Genomic DNA, 18,120 nt, shown 5'->3' on the forward strand with positions numbered 1-18,120 from the left:
GGAAAAAGTTGAAACCTTTATTTGGTCACTACAGACCGTAACGGACATCTTTCTGAACATTTTTTTTTAACCAGAGCAGAAATTTGGTGACCTGAAATGCTGTAATTAAAGATGGTATCTACAGAAACTCATCTGTGCTCACCTGGGCTGAGAGTTCTCCTCAAACATTCGCTCTTTGCCGTCTTTGAACAGGCTTATAGTCTGTTTGGTCTTCTTAGTCAAGTTCTCCATGAAAACGCGAAAGTACTCGTTGTCGCCCAGCGTTTCCATCTTGCCTTCATAGCGGGACAGGATAGTGCGGAGATGCTGGTAGGTGTCTGGCAACAGGTCCAGGATGTACGGAGGACTGTTCTTCAAGGCCAGCTTGGGGTTCTGGCATAACCGTACCACCTGTCGAGCAGAGAAAAATCAGACGATGTTAAATATGGCATCTTTTCAAAACACTGAGAAGCAAACCGAGAATCCAATGAAAATGGTGTGTTGCTAACATAATGCCAGAAACAACAATATAAGCTAAGAAGATGGCTTTGAAAATCACCCTGAAATGACTGCAGTTTTTTTATTACATCAGTCCATCAGTAATTTAAAATACATAACAGCTCTAAATACAAGGAAAGAGGCGGAAAACAAAGACAAACTATAGGCTACTGTTTAACAGCTTTGGTTGGGAAATATTTTGCATGCTTTTAAAAGAAGTCTCTTTGTTGTATGTTCACCAAAGCGGCATTTATTTGATAGTCAAAAATACAGTAAAAACTCAAAACCATTGTGAAATATTATTACAATTTAAAATAACGTTTTTCTATTTTAGTATATTTTAAAATGCAATTTATTCCTGTAATTTATCCCAGTCACATGATCCCGTGACACTGAAAATCATTCTAATATGCTGATTTGGTGCCCAAGAAAGATTTATTATTTTATCATTTTTAAAGTTGAAATGCTAATGCATTCTTGCTGAATAAAAGTATTGGCAAGAGTTTATTTTAAGGTGTCGTAGTTACATGTTACTATATGTGTACTATTTACTACAGTAATAATAACAGTAAATTGTGCATAATTACAAGTAACTAACTAACCCTAAACCAAACCCTAACGTAACTCTATAGTAAGAACATGTAGTAAATTAATATTACTATGTACTTATTTGAGGAAGTATACCTTAAAATAAAGTGTGTCCTGACCACAAATTTATAATTTTTTTTTACAAACTTTTGAACAGTAGTGTACACAAAAGATTGAGACAGAATCAATATTATTTCCTCATAAACTCAAATGTTTTATACAATACACACACACACACGTTCAATTCAATTCAATCCACTTTTACATGTATAGCGCTTTTCACTTACAAATGGTTTCAAAGCAGCTTTACAGAAAAAAAACATGTATGGATATGTTTGTGTATATGTGTCTGTTAACAAAGCAACCAACAAGCTCTGTAAACATTTTTAGACAAATATTCGGTACAAATCGATCAAGAAAACAGAACTGCAAACTAACCTCATATACTCTGTGGGCCAAAGATAAAAATAAAAACTACACTGACAAGGGCTTTAAAACTGTTAACTAAACTGAAAATACACACACAAAACTTGTCAGGTCACACAACAAGAACATTCCAGAGAGAATAATTTTTGTGAACAACATACGAGGACAACCGTGTTTGCACAAAAGACACGGTTCTGCAATATACAGCACTACGCAGCCATCTCAATTTCTACAACATTTATAGCTGGTGACTGGGAATGACACCGTTGTTCACTTTGCAGCTACAGAAGTCTAATGCTTGAGATTAGGGTTGGGCGGAATGACCAAAATCACCCATCACGGCTTTTTATCATGGTGGTATTGTATATACATTTATTTATTTTCTTTTTTCGCAAGTAAAAATGGGAAAGGAGTATATTAATGAACTATGTTGTAAAGCCTATTTTTTGCATAATCGAGTGAATTAAATACTTTACAAATATAGCTAATGTATCAATTTAAAAATAAGTTTCATAACTTCTAAAACTATGAAGTTTTTATTATTTTCTATTTTTAATCAATTGCTAATTTTTATAAAAGATTAATAATAACAAATGAATATGCCTGACATCAGAGCAAGCTTTACATTATTTAACACTAAATTGTAAAGACCGTAATAAAAACTAACATTAAAAACATATACTAGTAATTCCAACTCCAAATTCTGATTGGATGAGATGTGTTCGTGGTCATAAAATAGAATGTATAAGCTCATCAGTAATCATACTATTAATGCGACAAAGTTGATTTATTTAATGCATTCTTGCTGAATAAAACTATTCATTTCTTTAAAAAGAAAAAAAAAAAATCGTACTGACCCCAGAGTTAGTACAGTGGTGTATTTCACATGTTATATCCATCAACTGTATAGCAATATCTCAACTTCTCAAATATATATCGTGATAACATTCAAATAAATCGTCACTTATATATATATTATTATAGATAGTCATTTCACCCAACCCTACTAGAGGCTACAAAGTTGTTGAAATCTTCCAAGAAAAACAAAAAAACATTCATTCTAGACAATAAATCATCATGATTAAGCGCATGCCCTCAAACCACTTCATTAGCCAAACAAGTTAATGGCTATACTGATGTTCCAATAGCCTTTGCCTTAATCCAGATATAGTGGCTCTCCTCTGTCTGGACTAAAGCCACGCATCATCACCTTCTGAACTATTGATTAAGACGTGGGTGGGAAATTTGAGGAAACGGGAAACTGCTCAAATGTCACCACCCCAGCAGTTGGAGAAGCGCTGTGCCGCGAGCGCACGTTTCTGCAATAAGAGGCTGGCGCTGCGTGCAGCTGCTCCGAGGGCTTGCAGCCTCTCTTATCTATTTTGTCTCCAGCACAGGACCAGCTGTGATTGGGGGGTGGGGAGAGCTGATGACATCACGGGAGGGGGGGAGGGGGGGGGTTCCACCATCCAGTCTGACTTGTGCTCCAAAACTTCTGGCTCTCATGCACCCCCAGTCCTGACAGCCAAGAGATAAGACTGTGGCGACAGGACGTCCTGAGAATTATCAGCAAACATGCATACGTCTACGTGTTCACGTGCAGACGTGCGTTTATTATGGCTTCCAGTGATAATCTGAATTAAGAAAAATAGCCCAAAAGGGCGGAGAAACATCTGCTTGGTCAAGCATGAAAAACGTCACCAGGAAGTCAATTAAAATAGAATATGCACCAATATATTTATGCAATCAAAAATGAAAGTTGCATTGTGTTACATTTTTGTTTCATAGTATCATGATCAACCACATCATACTATGCAAATCCTACCATCAACAACTACAAATAAAATGTTCTTAATTGGCCTGTGGTTTCATAATTACTAAAGGAAATCAAAGTGTAGATAAAATGTGTTATGTCAACAAGGCGAATATGAACTGCATATGTAGGGGAAATACAGAACTTCATTTGTGTTTATTCTTATTTGACTATGCAAAGTTTTTTCATATTAAAGGGCAAACTGGGAAGAACAACCATTGGGTTCTTGTGGAGTTTGTAAGAGGTTGAATATTTACAGGATATTGAGAGAATAAAAGGAAAAAAAGTTTAATTTGGATAATAAATAGCCAAGTCAGGAGAGATTTAATAAATGTTTAAGTCCTATGAAGAAACATTTCTTTCAGAAAGGTCTGTTTTGCAAGCTGAACTTCTCCTGACAAAGTATCCTGATCACTGATCCTGACATTCATTAAGGGTTTCATAATCTAAGACTCGGCAGAAGTTAACATAAAGCGGAAATTTACAATGTTAAAATTGCTAAAGTGAGAAGATTTGCTTATGAAGAAAATGTGATGTGTCACATGTGCACTAACCAAACTACCCAGTGTGAAACTGAGCAAATAGGAAGTTGCAAAGCTCTCAGTCAGAAAGCATTAACCGTTTCTCTTCTCAGTGACAATTAAATAGTTTACCTTTGCAACATACATCTCAAAACTTACTGAGTACATGGCCTTTTTAGTACCTAAGTGGTTTCCCATTTTAACAGGATAGGCCTAAGTTAGAAACGAGTCCCCTGTGAAAGACACCGTTTCGCTCATGTACTGTGAACATCACAGGAAGTGTGAGGTCAGTAACCACAACTTTTTTCCATGAACTGCAGCTCTAACTTTTCTATTGTGAGGAAGCAAATTCTACAAAAGAAACCACTCTGGTAGACAGATGTTCGTCTAACCGTTTAAAAAATGTTTTTTTTGTTTTTTTTTGTTTTTTACCATTTTACTAGACAATTTCTTGTCAGATGCTTAAAATCTTAGTACATTACTACCCCTGTAAGGTCTGACATATGAAATTGAACCTTTAAAAAAAAAAAAACGTTTTGTTTTGCATCATATTTGATACATCAGGCTCTTTTAACATGATTTTTCTAAAAAATTATGTATGGAATATCAAGTAAACCCAAGTTTCAGTCCAGTAAAGGTACATCTTAAAATATAACTAACAATATACAAGTTATTATGTTTACTTTATAAAAATTACAAAAAGGTGTACCACGACCTGAAAGAGGACATTTTAAAAAAATATACTAAAAGGTCTTGCAAAAAAATAAAATAACGTGCGAACTATCGATCAGAGGGCATGCAGTATATTGTGTACAACGTTTTGATCATCTTGATAATTTAGAGGCCTTAGAAATTGATGTATCCGATATGATACAGTAGGTTTTATAGGGTTAATCAGGTATTAGATAAGGCTAAGTGTTCCTAACATCTGATAATACCTGATCATAAGACAAACCATGTTTGGATAGATCTCCACTAAACAAAAAGCTTTAAATACAGCTGGATGCTTAAATGTCTATAAACATTCGTATGCATGACTTTATGAATTAATAAGGTAGAATGCTTCAGAATAGAAAATAATAATCTACATTTCACTTAAAACCAATAGCAAGTAACTCTACTTAATAAAATAAGAAGAAGTTGATGTAGGCTAACGCTTCCTGTTTATCCAAAACATTACATAGAAACAGGAACAAGAGAAGCAAGTAGTGTTTGAGAGGACAGATGACAACTGTCCATTATCCACGTCTACACTAAAAGTTAAGACAATTTAACCAATTAAATGACAAGCAACAGGACTGGGAACATCAGATATTGGTTGCTATAACCAACTTTGTGATTTTCACACCGTTCACATCGAGTCGTCGTCACATTTTTCCAGATAGCTCAAAACAACCCCTGCTCTTCTCGCAATATAAACAATATCGACCAATTAAGTAATACCACAAGCTATTAAGCTAGGACAACTAACGTTAACTTAGCACAGGACCCCAGTAACGTTACCGTATTCAGAAGTCCTGCTAGGGAAGCTGGGGTGGACGGCTACCGAAAAATGACAAACTCTCTAAAGCTGGATATTCCCAAAGTATTTGACTGGCTGAATATAGTTTATTAGCCAGCAAACCATTCAGCTAATTGCCTTAGCAGAGCAGCCCTGCCATATTGCATTAGGACTCCTCGGCGAAGGCCATCCGGCTAAGCTAACAAGAGACCGAGGCTGCTAGCTACAACGTCTCTCTCTGCTATCTATCTTTTGTGTTTGTGCTTGATAGTCACCCACCTTATCCATGAATTTCCAGCATTTCTCCACCGTCTTTTTGTCCACGGCCCCGGGCTGGTGATGGGAGTGGTGGAGGTGATGGTGAGGCTGAAAAGCGTCCTTCATCATGCCAATAAGCCCCCCACCTTTCTTCAGATTTCCTGCCATATTCGGACTTCGGAGTGTTGGTTTCGCAGTCAAAATATAACTGGGATCGGATACCCCCCGGTGAGGACAGCGCCCGAGTCCGGTTCGGTTCGAGCGAAGGTCCGTCAAGGGGGGTGGGGGGAAGAAGCGCTTTATCGATGAAAGACTCCCATTAAACCCCCCTTGCAGGAAACTAACGTTACCGTTTCACGCTGTATTTAATACGCTCGGGTAGTGCGGCGAATCCCGTCAAAAATAACGCGTAAAAATAAGTTTTGATGGATGTCTGGACATTGAGGAACAACTGCTTTCACAACGACACCCCGTCCGTGCGTGCGTGATGTTCCCTTTTCCTGCAGCTCTCTCTCTCTTTTTCTATCTGTGCGCTTCTGCAGAGCGATGTCCGATTCGTGAATGTAATCGAACCGTTCTTTTGAGTCGGATCTTTTCAATCAGTTAAATCGGTTCACAAAACTGGTCGGACTGAAACAGTCTAGATGTAAAGCAAATTTGTTTAATGAACATGTATTATATCCAGTTTCTAAATGACTATGTTTTTATGAGCGGTATCATGTCTACAAAAACATATGAACGTGACATATGCATTTATAGGCCTATTAAACACCATCAGAATGTAAACGCAATGAACGTTTTATTTTATTTTTTTATTGCCAGTCAAATTATAATCAATAAACTTAACATTAATTACTTGCATATTAAAACACGTTTTAACAGATATACATCAAGCAGGGAAATATGTTTTTCTGAACTTTTTTCAAGCATATTCAACACCGGGGTGTGAGGGATGTGATGACTTGACAGTCAGAGAAGTGGCGTGCAAATAGTGGAATCGGTTCTTTGATAGGACGTGTTCGAAAGAACCGATTCGCTGGAATGAATCGTACTTCCTATCACTACTTCTGCAACGGGAAGTTCAGGCTAAGCAAGACAAGAGCCCTTGCGAGCAAAACTTATGAAGGCGCTCACGTTTATTATAAACTCAGCACAGATCGTCTTTCATATGAAAATGCAATACGGTATTGCGTTAAAATATCCAATTGAAATAAAACCACATTAAGGAAATAAAACACCGCCTTCTATCTCCCCCTCCCGTACTTGTATGATTACACTTCCTGTTCCGCCTTGTAAGACCACGCCCTCTTTCATGTCTCAAATTTTCCCCGCCTCCCTTCTTGCTCCTCATGCGAATGTACGAATCCTACTATGGTGAAAAGCATGACTTAGTAATAAATATTAATTAAGGCACGTAACTGGAGCTAGGGAGGTTACCAAGCAACGTAAATGTGACGTAGTTAATATTCATGAGCTAAGTATTAGTAGTAGAAGTGCTTGTATTGTACTTTCGCCGCCCTCCGGGTTAAAGAGATTCATTATGCAGATCTTTTTTGAGGTGAACTACTTTGTTTTTGTAAGTTCACCGCTGCATAATGCTTGGTTCTTTGAACTTCTCTCATCATTTCACTTCACATTCACTTTACAAACGTCATTCACTTTACTGAATTGAATGAAAACTAAACTTGTGATAGAGCTCCACATCCTTTGGGCTATTTCAAACGAATTAAGAAGATTCTCTTTAAATAATCTAAACAATTCAGAAATACCTAAAATTACTTTATTGTCCATAAAACAACACGACGCGCTTGGCAACTTTATACACAGCTCCAGGCAACCAGCCGGCGACGCAGTGCAATGCGGTTACGTAGAACAACTGTAATTGGCATTCTGGAGAGGTGATTGGCCGACGTCTCTCTCTGGCCACGCCCACGCTACCAGGCGGCTGTGTGTACACAATGAAGACACAATGAGACTTTTCCTTCTGCTCGATAGATGCAGACCTAGAATATCTGTACACCATGCCACCCAAGAAGAAAGGGAAAGGAAACACCAAAAAGGAAAAGTCCAAAAAGAGCACGCCAGAAAAAGGTATTTTTTTTCTTTTATAAACAAAATAATATAATTCTTACAATAAATACTTAGGCCTAAGGGATATTTGATTAGCATGATGTATTTCCTATCTTCCTCAGATGATGGAGTTGCAGAGAAGTACCGGAGAAGTGCCTTAGACGTAGCTGTTTTAAAAGAACATCTGGGTAAGGCAAATACTAGCTGTCATTTTTTTTTATGGACTGTTCTTGGATTTTTTCTCTGTTGGCTGATGTTCAATTAAAATAAAACATTAAGAAAGTAACGTCTCTACAACCCTTGTCAGCACTGAGGAGCAGTGTAGCGCGTCAGGCTACAGTGGTGAGAGATGACTTGAAATGTCAAATCAGAGATCTGGAGCAGGTGCTCAGTCAGGACAGATCAGACATGAAGGACATCACTGCAGGTCTGTCTAAAATTATATTGCTTTATTGCAGGTTTATTGATGTAGTACACCTTCATACTTCATAATATAGGGTCGGTTTCCCGGACAGGGCTTAAATTAAGACAGGAGTAAACCTTAATCTGGAATAATTAATCGTGGCTTAAAAATGGCTTTCTAAAACACAGATTAAGTACAGATTACTAACACCTGGACTATGATTTCCTGAACTAAACTAAACAAGATTAATTTAAAACCAATTGAGCTAATCTGAATTAGCATGACAGAGATTTCCTATTTGGAATGAACCAAGAAAGTCTTAAAATTGTATGTACAGTAACTGAGAAGCAAATCCAAGGAAAACAATGGCATCAGAAAAAAGACTGCAATAAAAAAATATTTGAACAAGATAGAACTAGTTTAAAGCAAAAAGAAAAATGTATAGCTTACACATCAGCTCTGGGATCTAAGGAAAGGAATGCCTGGAAATCTATCTGTAATTAATTAAATGTGAATGAAGACACATCTACAAGAACAATACAACGACTTCAGGTAATACTGAATCATCAGATTTATTACATTACTGTTTTGTGAAATCTGTGGGTTGATATAATCAATAGAGATGTTGTGGAAGAAAAAAAAACTGCTGCCGATGCCTGAAGAGAGAGGTTTAAGACTGGCGGAGGACCTGCAAATAAAGAGATGCAGGTCTCTTTATCCATTCATGCACTTGGATGAAGCTATATTGAGAGCCAGCAACCTTTGGATAGCCTAACATAGATGATAACCATGATTTCCTGGAGGAAGACTAGTCTAGAGCTACTTTCAGGTCTAAATTGAGGCTTAAATTAAACTATACCAGGAGGTATAGGTTTAACTTCAGATTAATGTTAGCAGGGCCGAGGACTAGGCTTAATCTCTGTCTGGGAAACCGCCCGCTAATGTTTCATGTTGTTCTGCTTTGGAAACACTTGAGTCATTACGGTCACATGATCCTTATAATATGCTGATTTGGTGCTCAATAAACATTTCTTGAAAACAATTGTGCTGCTTAATATTTTTGTGGAAACAGTGATAGATTTGTTTTTCAAGAGTCTTCGATGAATATAAACTACAGCATTTATTTGTAATAGAAATCTTTTGTTAAATTAAAAATGTCATTATAGCCTACAAAAAAAAAAAAAACGTTCTCAATGGTAGTGTGAATAACTTATGATTTACGTTTCTGTAAGAAGTTATATGGTCATTGATTTCTAACACAATATGTATTGTATTTACCTTTGAGAACAGATCTCAACCGTCAATATAGGTCTATGGAAACAGACCTGCAGACTAAAGTGAACAGGCTAGAAGTGAGTGTGGACTTGCTTGAGACGCAGCTCGGTGAGTTCAGCCGTTAAAGGATCATTCCGGTATTTAACACCTTGATTCTATATTGTAGTTTGTTTTGGATGAACGAGTGAAAGAGTGGTGGACAAAATTTTTTTGACAATGGTTCCTCTCTCGAGTTTTTGACTATAAAAGAATTGGCCATGGACCCATTTAACATTGGAGTCAATGGGCATGTCCGAAAATGTCATTAAAACAATGATGTTAGTTGATGTTCCAGAAACAAAAAGTGTTGCGAAATACAGTTTCTGTCGTGTTTTATTCGTCATTGTGTAAAATCCCATTGAATTCTGTTGAAGGACTGAGTGCTCGTTAATATAAATGCGCTACCGGTAACGGAAAGGGGGCTGTTTACATTTAGTCGATGTAGTCTTTTTGCTCGCTTCCGTTTCTCATAAGGCTAGCGAGCAGAGCAACTGTGCTCCGGGAGAGTAAGAGAAATAAACAAACAAAACCTTGAAAATATTGAAAGACGTGACCACTGACCAGTGCAATATGAAGTTGAACTCGACTGTGACCGTGAGTGTCCCGCGAGACATAAACATCGGTTATCGCCATCAAGTGGTCGGGAATGTGCTAACACTTCAGATTCAAATATTGAGCGGAAGTTACACGGTTGTGAAGTGTCTGAAAAAATAGTTCCACTATAGCAAAATAAACGGATTGGAATCATATATTGCGACGATATATTGTTTATAATCATCAACGAACAGCACTAACCACTCGGTGAGTTTAACAGTTTTGTAAACGAACATTATTGGCTGTTTTAATGACATTTTCGGACATGCCCATTGACTCCAATGTTAAATGGGTCCATGGCCAATTCTTTTATAGTCAAAAACTCGAGAGAGGAACCATTGTCAAAAAAATGTTGTCCACCACTCTTGTTCATCCAAAACAAACTACAATATAGACTCAAGGTGTTAAATACCGGAATTATCCTTTAACATATTCAAATTCTTGTGCTTATCAAAGGCAGTGTGCTTTAACCAAACGCATGCTGATGACAGGACTCTGTTTGATTAGCCGAGTGTCAGGTTCAATTCAAATCGGAAAGAGAGCGGCGAGAGAAGACCGAAGCAGAAAAAGACGCCATCATTTCTGACCTCCAGAGCAAACTGGACCGTATGGAGAGCGAGTGTGAGAAGATCCTGCACGTAAGTCAGAGGCACTGCTCTATAAGTGATTAAGTGAAATATCCGCGCTTGAAAGGATGACATTTTATTAGCACTACACAAAGCTTAAAATTGCTTGGTGGCATTTCAAAGTGTGACTGAATAATCTACTTGACTAAATGAGGTATAATTAATGCTACAGTAAAACAAATTGAACGGACGGTTAATTAAAGTGTTACCAAATCTGATCGCCTTCCAAAAGGTTATTCATTTGAGCATTTAGTATTTTAGAATAGTAGAGACCATCTGCACCTCTAAATGCTTGTGCCAGATGGCGAGACATGCCCCATTTAATAAGCTACTTTTCATTTTAAATTGAGTTGGTTTTCATTAATTGGTGTCTATTGGCTTGGTAAAGGGCTGTCTGGACAGTTTGCTCTCTCACCTGGCTGAGACGCGGCTGCAGTGGGAAGAACAGAGCACAGTCCTTCATCAGGAAGTCAAGGACATGCTCAGTGACTTTGGGATAAACCCGCTTCACATATGAGGACATCTTTAGTTGAGCACTGTGAACAGAACAAGACCTCTGACATCTAAGAAATTACATGTATAATGCATAAGCCAGGGCTTTTCATACTGTGCTCCAGGGATTGAGATGTGTGTGTGTGTGTATATATATATTACACACATATATATATGTGTGTGTATATATATTATTTTTTTGTTGTTGAAAGAAATTAATACTTTTATTCAGCAAAGATGCACTAAATTGATCAAACGTGACAGTCAAGACATTTATAATGTTGCAAAATATATTTCTATAATATTTCTATTTCAAATAAATGTTGTTCGTTTGAACTTTCTATTTATAAAAAAAATATTATGGTTTCAAGAAAAGCACCACAGCTGTTTTCAATGTTTCTCGAGCAGGAAAATTCAGCTTTGCTGTCAGGAATAAATTACGTTTTAATATATAAATGCAATGCAGCCTTGGTGAAGTGTGGCTTCTTTCAATAGCATTATAATATAGTTTTCAATACTATTCACATTTTAAATTATGAAATATGATTATACATTTTAACATACCAGGTAGTGTAATTTGAGAAAGCAGTTACATTGTGTTTAGACTTGTGTGTGGGCCTTCTTCATGAAACAAGCAGAATTAATTTCTACGCAATTCATCCATCTATTTGCAAGTATGTTGTCCCACTGAATTGAATGGGACAATTTATGCAGAAAAATGGTTTTATGTAAAATGTATGCATTTGATCCGAATCGTTTCAACAGTATCCAGCAGACAGTGCAGTTCATTCTGTCACCAGCTGGTGTCGCTGTTGGCCTAATTTTCTGTCGCTCTTCCAATAGCAATGTCCTTCGTCGTTCACACGCTTAAATTTAAATAGGTTTTAATAAAATAATGAAATAAACCTTTTCTGATTTAATTTTCTCCCTATAGAATGTATAAGATGTGTTTACCTGTTGTTTTCTTCTTACTATGATTCCAAGAGTAATGCTCTAATGCCCCTGACAGACGCCAGCTGTTGATTTACAGATGTGAGATTCCCCAGGAGAACTGGCTGTCTGGAATAAACTCTACAAACATCCTCTCAATATAAACATATTGAGTTAACGCAGTTACATATCAAATAACTGACCTTGTTATGTCATGAATTTAACATTCACGGAAAGACATGTGGCACTACAATGATCATTTTCCATGTGCCAGAACTACGTCTGATCTGGCAGGCAGATGATCAATGTCTCCCAATCCGAGATCAATCCATCACAACGTGGATAAATGGAAAGGAAACGAAGGCAAACAAAGACTTTTATTTCATTATTTCTGTAATGATGAGATGGCTATCCTGCTTATTCAAGCACTGCCGGGGAACAAAAGGCAGCAAGATGAACATGACATTATACCTGCACTCACAGGGATGTTAACAACACTTTCGTTGTGGAAAGAAGAAGACAAAGAGCATTTTGACCTGTGCTGTTACTTACCTCTGACGTGTTTGAACATTAAAGAGAGTCTATAGCTAGAAATTCAGCTGTAGGTGACAAACCAGTGACCTGAAAAAGATTTGTAGCAATGACTGCATTTTAAAACATTTAGAAGAATGGGCTGTTTTAATACATACTGCTTTTGATCATAAATCACTGTGAAACTGAAAAACAGCAAGATAACACTATGCTAAAGCAGTTGCATTCAAATGCATCTGACATGAAATTGGATGAGCTATTATTAAGGTATAGTTGCTATAACGACTTTAACTAACATATGGAGCCTTTCAATGCTTTTAAAAATGTGAGACGCAGGGTAAAAACAAAACAAAAAAGGCATAGAGATTTAACTTCTTTTCTTTTTCTTTTACCATGAACGCCACATTTTTTTAATAATGCCCTTTTATGTGCAAGATGCTGTAAAATAATCAGTGTCAAACACATCCATAGCACACAGGAAAAACAATGGAAAAGCTCCATTGACGCCCCTATGGGCCCATTCACACAGAGAGCAAGCATTTTGCTATTAAAATGCAAGATGCAGGTCAGTGGAATATCATGCATTTAGAGAATCGTTTTTTTGTTTTGTTTGTTTTTTAAATGTTGAACTACTTTTAGCTGGAGCGCTGCATTTTTAAAAAGCTTGAACTACTTTTAAATAATTTAACTATATACACAACGCAACAACACGTGAATCCAAGTTTGCTGATGCCATTCAGTGTCGATCAGCAGAAAGTCATATTTAGCTGCCTGACCCAAACCAGTTACAACACCAGAAGGAATTAAAGCCAGAGATGCAATTTCATCCTGTGGAAACAGGTCAGAGCTGAATGAAGAAATAAATGTCTTGGAGAAGGGCAGTATGCAGACAGAGATAGAGGCCCGGCCCTCGGGGACGCATCTGGACTGATTGGGCTGTGAGCTTTGCAAGTCTCACTACTGGTCTCTGAACAATTCACACTCATTACTATCAAAACCATCATAGCATTGGATAACGTAGTGTTTGAACCCTGGAATTTAAAAGGATTTCTATCATTTAGACATCTGAAGATACATTTCTTCAGTTTGAAAATACGCAGGATTAAGGAAAATACAGGAGCTCCAACACACTCACATGGCAGTTTGTAACTATTTTAAGTTTTGCTGAAATTGTGGCTAATTCGTATGAGGATAAATAGCACTTTTTATACATGATAAAAGCAATGTACACTCACATGAGATGAAGACCCCAGTCATATTAATAACCTAACAAAACCTGTTTTGCTTTACATGGAGCGGATCACCTCATGGGGGCAGCCATTTTGAGGTCACATGACTAGCCGAATACTATTCAGTTTATCTCGTTAACCCCTTATTGGTCACTTTTGCTCATGGAATAAATTAGTTTGAGTGTAAATAGAGCATTTCAGTGGCATTGACAGCTCATAAGTGTTGCACGATGCTACATTTGTTGCGACAGATTTGATTATTTGGTACATGTGCAGCTTTTGTAAACTTAAACTGCTTGATTTAACCTTCCTATGAGAGCAGTCAGTAATTTTGCGTTAAATTACTGTTAAATTTAAAGTGTGTTCAACACTCCTTCAACCAGCTCAAATGTCTCGGAGTCTAAAGCAGGAGTGCTCATGCCCCACATAGTAAATGTCTCACATCTTGAGAGGTTGCCCCCATAGAGTTGTCTGCAAGTCTGTGTATCCAGTGAAAACCCACCTGCACATACAGCTTTGCCATTGTTCATCAGATGCCTGAAACACACATGCACAGCCATTCCAACCTGTAAATGAATGGAGCTGTATTTGTGCACCTAGAAAAGCAAATGTTTACAGAGTGAGCCGAAAGATCCAAGAGACAAAGGCTTTCACAGAACTGAACACAATGCCATTTATTTTCGTCAGGCACTAACACCGTATTGAAATATCATTTAGAAATGGATTCAGTTCAATAGAAATGCACAGAAAAAATCAACATGGGTATAAGTAACCTCTAATGGCTCTCCAAAACGTGAAGGCAATTTATTACAATTTGTCTCTTTAAGTTGAGGATACCATCATGCCTAATAAAATAATTTCATTTTGGTATCTAAATTCTGCATCAGCTGTGGTGCGTTGATACAAACTGATGGGTGGAATCCATTTTTAAAAGGTTGTTCACCAGATGTCTTTGAAAACAAGAAGGATGAACCACATGAACAATGAACAAATGGATGTTTCTGGTATCAAACTAGAAAAAACAACTATAACTTTATGAGCTGTTATGTGATATAAAGAAATACCTGATGTACATAGGCCCACAATCTCCAATGTCTCATCACACATATATGTCTAGACGGAGTGACCCTGTTGATTTCATCATGTATTGAGTGGTACAGAAGAATGTAAGACCTCGCCAGGAACAAAAATCAATCATCTCACTTCCCTGACATGGTAACACACTTGATACCTCCTAGAATCCTGCTAGAATGACAAAAATAAGGGTCAATGGAAATCTGTATCAATTCCTAATGCAAATTTCTTTAAATGGGAGCATCCACTTTTCCACAACTATGTGCAATTTTCATATCCAAGGAGTGCAACAATATGAATCCAACTCAAAAGAATGAAAAGAAAACTGTAAAAAGTGTCTTTAACCAGAAAAAAAAAAAAAATCTTGTTTTTCTCCATTCAATAGCATCTCAAACCCTCGTACATGCACATCAAACATTCAGAAACATCCCAAAAACCTTTTTAATAGAATATGACTAATAATAAAAACAGATCGCAGTTGTTTTTGTGTTCAGTTCTCTTAATTTTGACTCCGCCAGGGGCCGGCACGAGAAGGCGACAGCACAAAATTAATACAAAGTATTTTGGCACTCTAAAAAGGTTGAGCGATAGTGGATCGAGTCTGCAGTCGTCCGCTGTGTGAAAAACGAAACTAAACGGGTGTCGTCAGAAGGAGATAATAGCAATATAGTGGTTTCACAACAAAAGAGGAATAATTTAAAAATAAATCAACAGCACAGTAAGACAAATATACTGCATAGTACAAAGCCCCTCTGCTGTGTCCCCCAAAAGCAGAGGGCTGTAAGGACAGTGTACAGAAACCAGACGCAGCTCCTGGGCCGAATTGAGCAGCACGGACAGCATCTCCTTTAGCTCCTTCTCCGGAGCCTTTGTTCCCATAATCCCTGGGTCCAGCAAAGCAGTCGTTTAACGTCTATCCGACACAGGTAAGAGAGGTTATTCGTGTTCACTGTTGTTGGTGCCTTTCTCCCACTCTATACTCTCCTCGCTGTGGGTGGGTGAAGCTCCTGGTGGGCCAGCGGGGCGCACTCGAATGCCCTGGAAGCGCCGGCACTCCGGGCAGATGCGAATGTGACTGCACCCTCGCGCCACCAGGGCGGCCTCCTGCGCCAGTCTGTGGGAGAGGGGTTCGGGCAGGCCGGTGCCTGTGCACAGCTTGCCGTTGCTGAGGCTCGCTGCCGTGGCCCGCGCCCGCCGGTCGTCCAGGGACAGAGGCTGCGGTCGCAGAACACTGGCTCCGCGCCTGCGCCGTACCTGCAGGCTGTCCTGACACAGCACGATGCCCTGCAGCTCTCGTAGCATCTCCTCGCACATGGACAGCTGTGAGGCACAAACACGGAGACAGAGGGAGAGGAAGAGAGAGAGAGAGAAAGAGGCCAGGGGGTCTCACTGACACGCTGCACACAGGGGGTGGAAGGCAGCACAGCCAGAGCATTGATCAAAATAACACTGGACTATGCAGCTGGCTGTTTATCTGGTCTGATAACGGAGAAAACGTCCCGAAGCGCTTGGTGATCTCTGCGTGTGCTCATTACATTCTCAACAAGTTCACTTTTAAATGTATATTGTTAGATTTGCATTTCAAAAAGACATAAGTGAGTGGATCTGTTGTGTTTGGGTCATTCTTTGTATACGGTGCCTTTAATGCTTCAAAATTGGGCTGAAATTGCTCCCAAGAGGATTATGATTTATGTTTCGATGGTTATTTACTCAAAATTATCTGAACCTTTGAAAGCATTTATTTTAAAATAATTTTCAGCACTTTACAAGAGGTGTTGTGTTTTCCTGTCATCTTGATGAAATTCAGTCATGAATTAAATATTATTGCACAATATTACAAAAATAATGTCTTGATTAAAGACTTAAATTAATCAATCTTTTCCTTGAATTGTTCATTTTTAATGGTCTTTTCCTCAGTAGAGTTTCAGTAGACCTTAATTTCCTGGGGTGACATCAAATTTGAAGGGAAATACTATGCATATCCACTTAAACTAAACCACTCATTCCTAGACCAAAATGTAATTATTTTTAAATATGTGACAAATATGTAATTGGTATCAGCCAATGCCTACAGCACAATATCATTGATGATCTAAACTTAATGTTTCCATCCTGTTCAGTTTAGGTGTGGTCACAATAGAAATACATTCTATTTTCTATTTTCAAATCTATTTTCAATAGTGTAGTGTTGTGTGAAGCATAGCTAATGCACAAGTCACTCTCAAACCAAGCAGCTTTCTTTCTGTTGGTCAACACAGCGGATTTGAGCTCTCAACTTGAACCCGTTGCAAAACTGCACAGGGAAATCTTTCGCCCTCAAGATCAATGACAGATTACATGGATTATTATTAAAATGGATGAATTTTGCCCATGAAAATTCACAGAACAACAGTGCATTTGACCACACCTTTATACAACGGTAGAATATGACTAAGAATGAAAAAAATCTGAGAAAATTAGATCAATGGGCAAAATGGACAAATGGTCTAAATTGGCAATTTTCAAAATATCTTCTATGTTCCGCAAAGCAAAGAAAGTCAAACAGGTTTGGAATGACATGAGGGTGAGGAAATGATGACAGAACTTTCATTTTGGTATGAACTATATATAAAAGTTGAACTTCTTTTTATCTTTTACATTTGACACGAACAAAACAAAAAAGCTGCTTGTGATTAATTTATACAGAAATTTGATGTTACTTTAACCCAATTATGCCACATCCCATTAGCATTCATTCCATCTTAGCTTATAAAATCCAGAACTCAGCTGCTGAAGCTCAACAAGTTTTCTGAAAAATATCAACATACTCGATGCAAATAAAAAAAAAAAGGATTGTCATGAGGTTGAAAAGGCACCGCACACAAACAATGATGTGTAGTCACTGTATGACTATGTGTAGTCAATGTAATGTTAGTGGGCCTTTGGTTGGAGGGGTCATCTTGGTGTTGGGTCAATGTGAAGAGACAGGACAGGTAGAACGTGTTACCCTTTGGACTATGAGGCATGCCAGTGCAGGGCCCTAATTATACACTTACATGCATAAATACACCTCACACACACACACAAACACACATTACCTAATGCTAATACACAAAGCCACCCAATGGGTAATACAAGTATTTAGCTTATTTATCAAAAATAGGGCTAAACTGCACTGGCTCAACTAGTCACTTGATGTTGACACATAAAACACAAGTGCACAAACAAACACAGTTTTTAATGAGCTTTTAGTTTAGTCCCGCTTTACACTCACCCACATACTTGTAGACAAAC

General features: G+C 37.9%; 3 protein-coding genes across 5 annotated transcripts in view; 1 reads left to right on the plus strand and 2 right to left on the minus strand.

The window, feature by feature from the left end:
* cbl (Cbl proto-oncogene, E3 ubiquitin protein ligase) overlaps nt 1-6,163 on the minus strand; it is a 32,320-nt gene extending 26,157 nt beyond the window's left edge. For all 3 annotated transcript variants that reach the window (XR_013797123.1, XR_013797124.1, XM_079609303.1), the window contains exons 1-2: nt 5,606-6,163; nt 143-390 (exon numbers count right to left, since the gene is read on the minus strand). Coding sequence is in view for 1 of the 3 variants with exons in the window: in XM_079609303.1 (XP_079465429.1) it covers nt 143-390; nt 5,606-5,752 (395 nt within the window). In the remaining 2 variants the exon portion in view is untranslated. The remainder of the gene's footprint in view (nt 1-142; nt 391-5,605) is intronic.
* A 748-nt stretch (nt 6,164-6,911) lies between these two features.
* Nucleotides 6,912-11,942, plus strand: drc12 (dynein regulatory complex subunit 12 homolog). Its single transcript, XM_079611006.1, has 7 exons — nt 6,912-6,958; nt 7,580-7,675; nt 7,777-7,842; nt 7,962-8,081; nt 9,348-9,440; nt 10,473-10,603; nt 10,980-11,942. Exons 1-7 carry the CDS (start codon nt 6,934-6,936, stop codon nt 11,106-11,108), a joined length of 660 nt encoding a protein of 219 aa, XP_079467132.1. The 5' UTR covers nt 6,912-6,933; the 3' UTR covers nt 11,109-11,942.
* Nucleotides 11,943-14,344: 2,402 nt separating this feature from the next.
* grik4 (glutamate receptor, ionotropic, kainate 4) overlaps nt 14,345-18,120 on the minus strand; it is a 321,677-nt gene continuing 317,901 nt past the window's right edge. Inside the window, exon 21 of the mRNA XM_079610819.1 lies at nt 14,345-16,167. Within this exon, the coding sequence (XP_079466945.1) occupies nt 15,784-16,167 (384 nt within the window). The 3' untranslated portion in view covers nt 14,345-15,783. The remainder of the gene's footprint in view (nt 16,168-18,120) is intronic.

Source organism: Phoxinus phoxinus, assembly GCF_949152265.1.
Source record: "Phoxinus phoxinus genome assembly, chromosome: 4".
NCBI classification, from domain to species: Eukaryota; Metazoa; Chordata; class Actinopteri; order Cypriniformes; family Leuciscidae; genus Phoxinus; species Phoxinus phoxinus.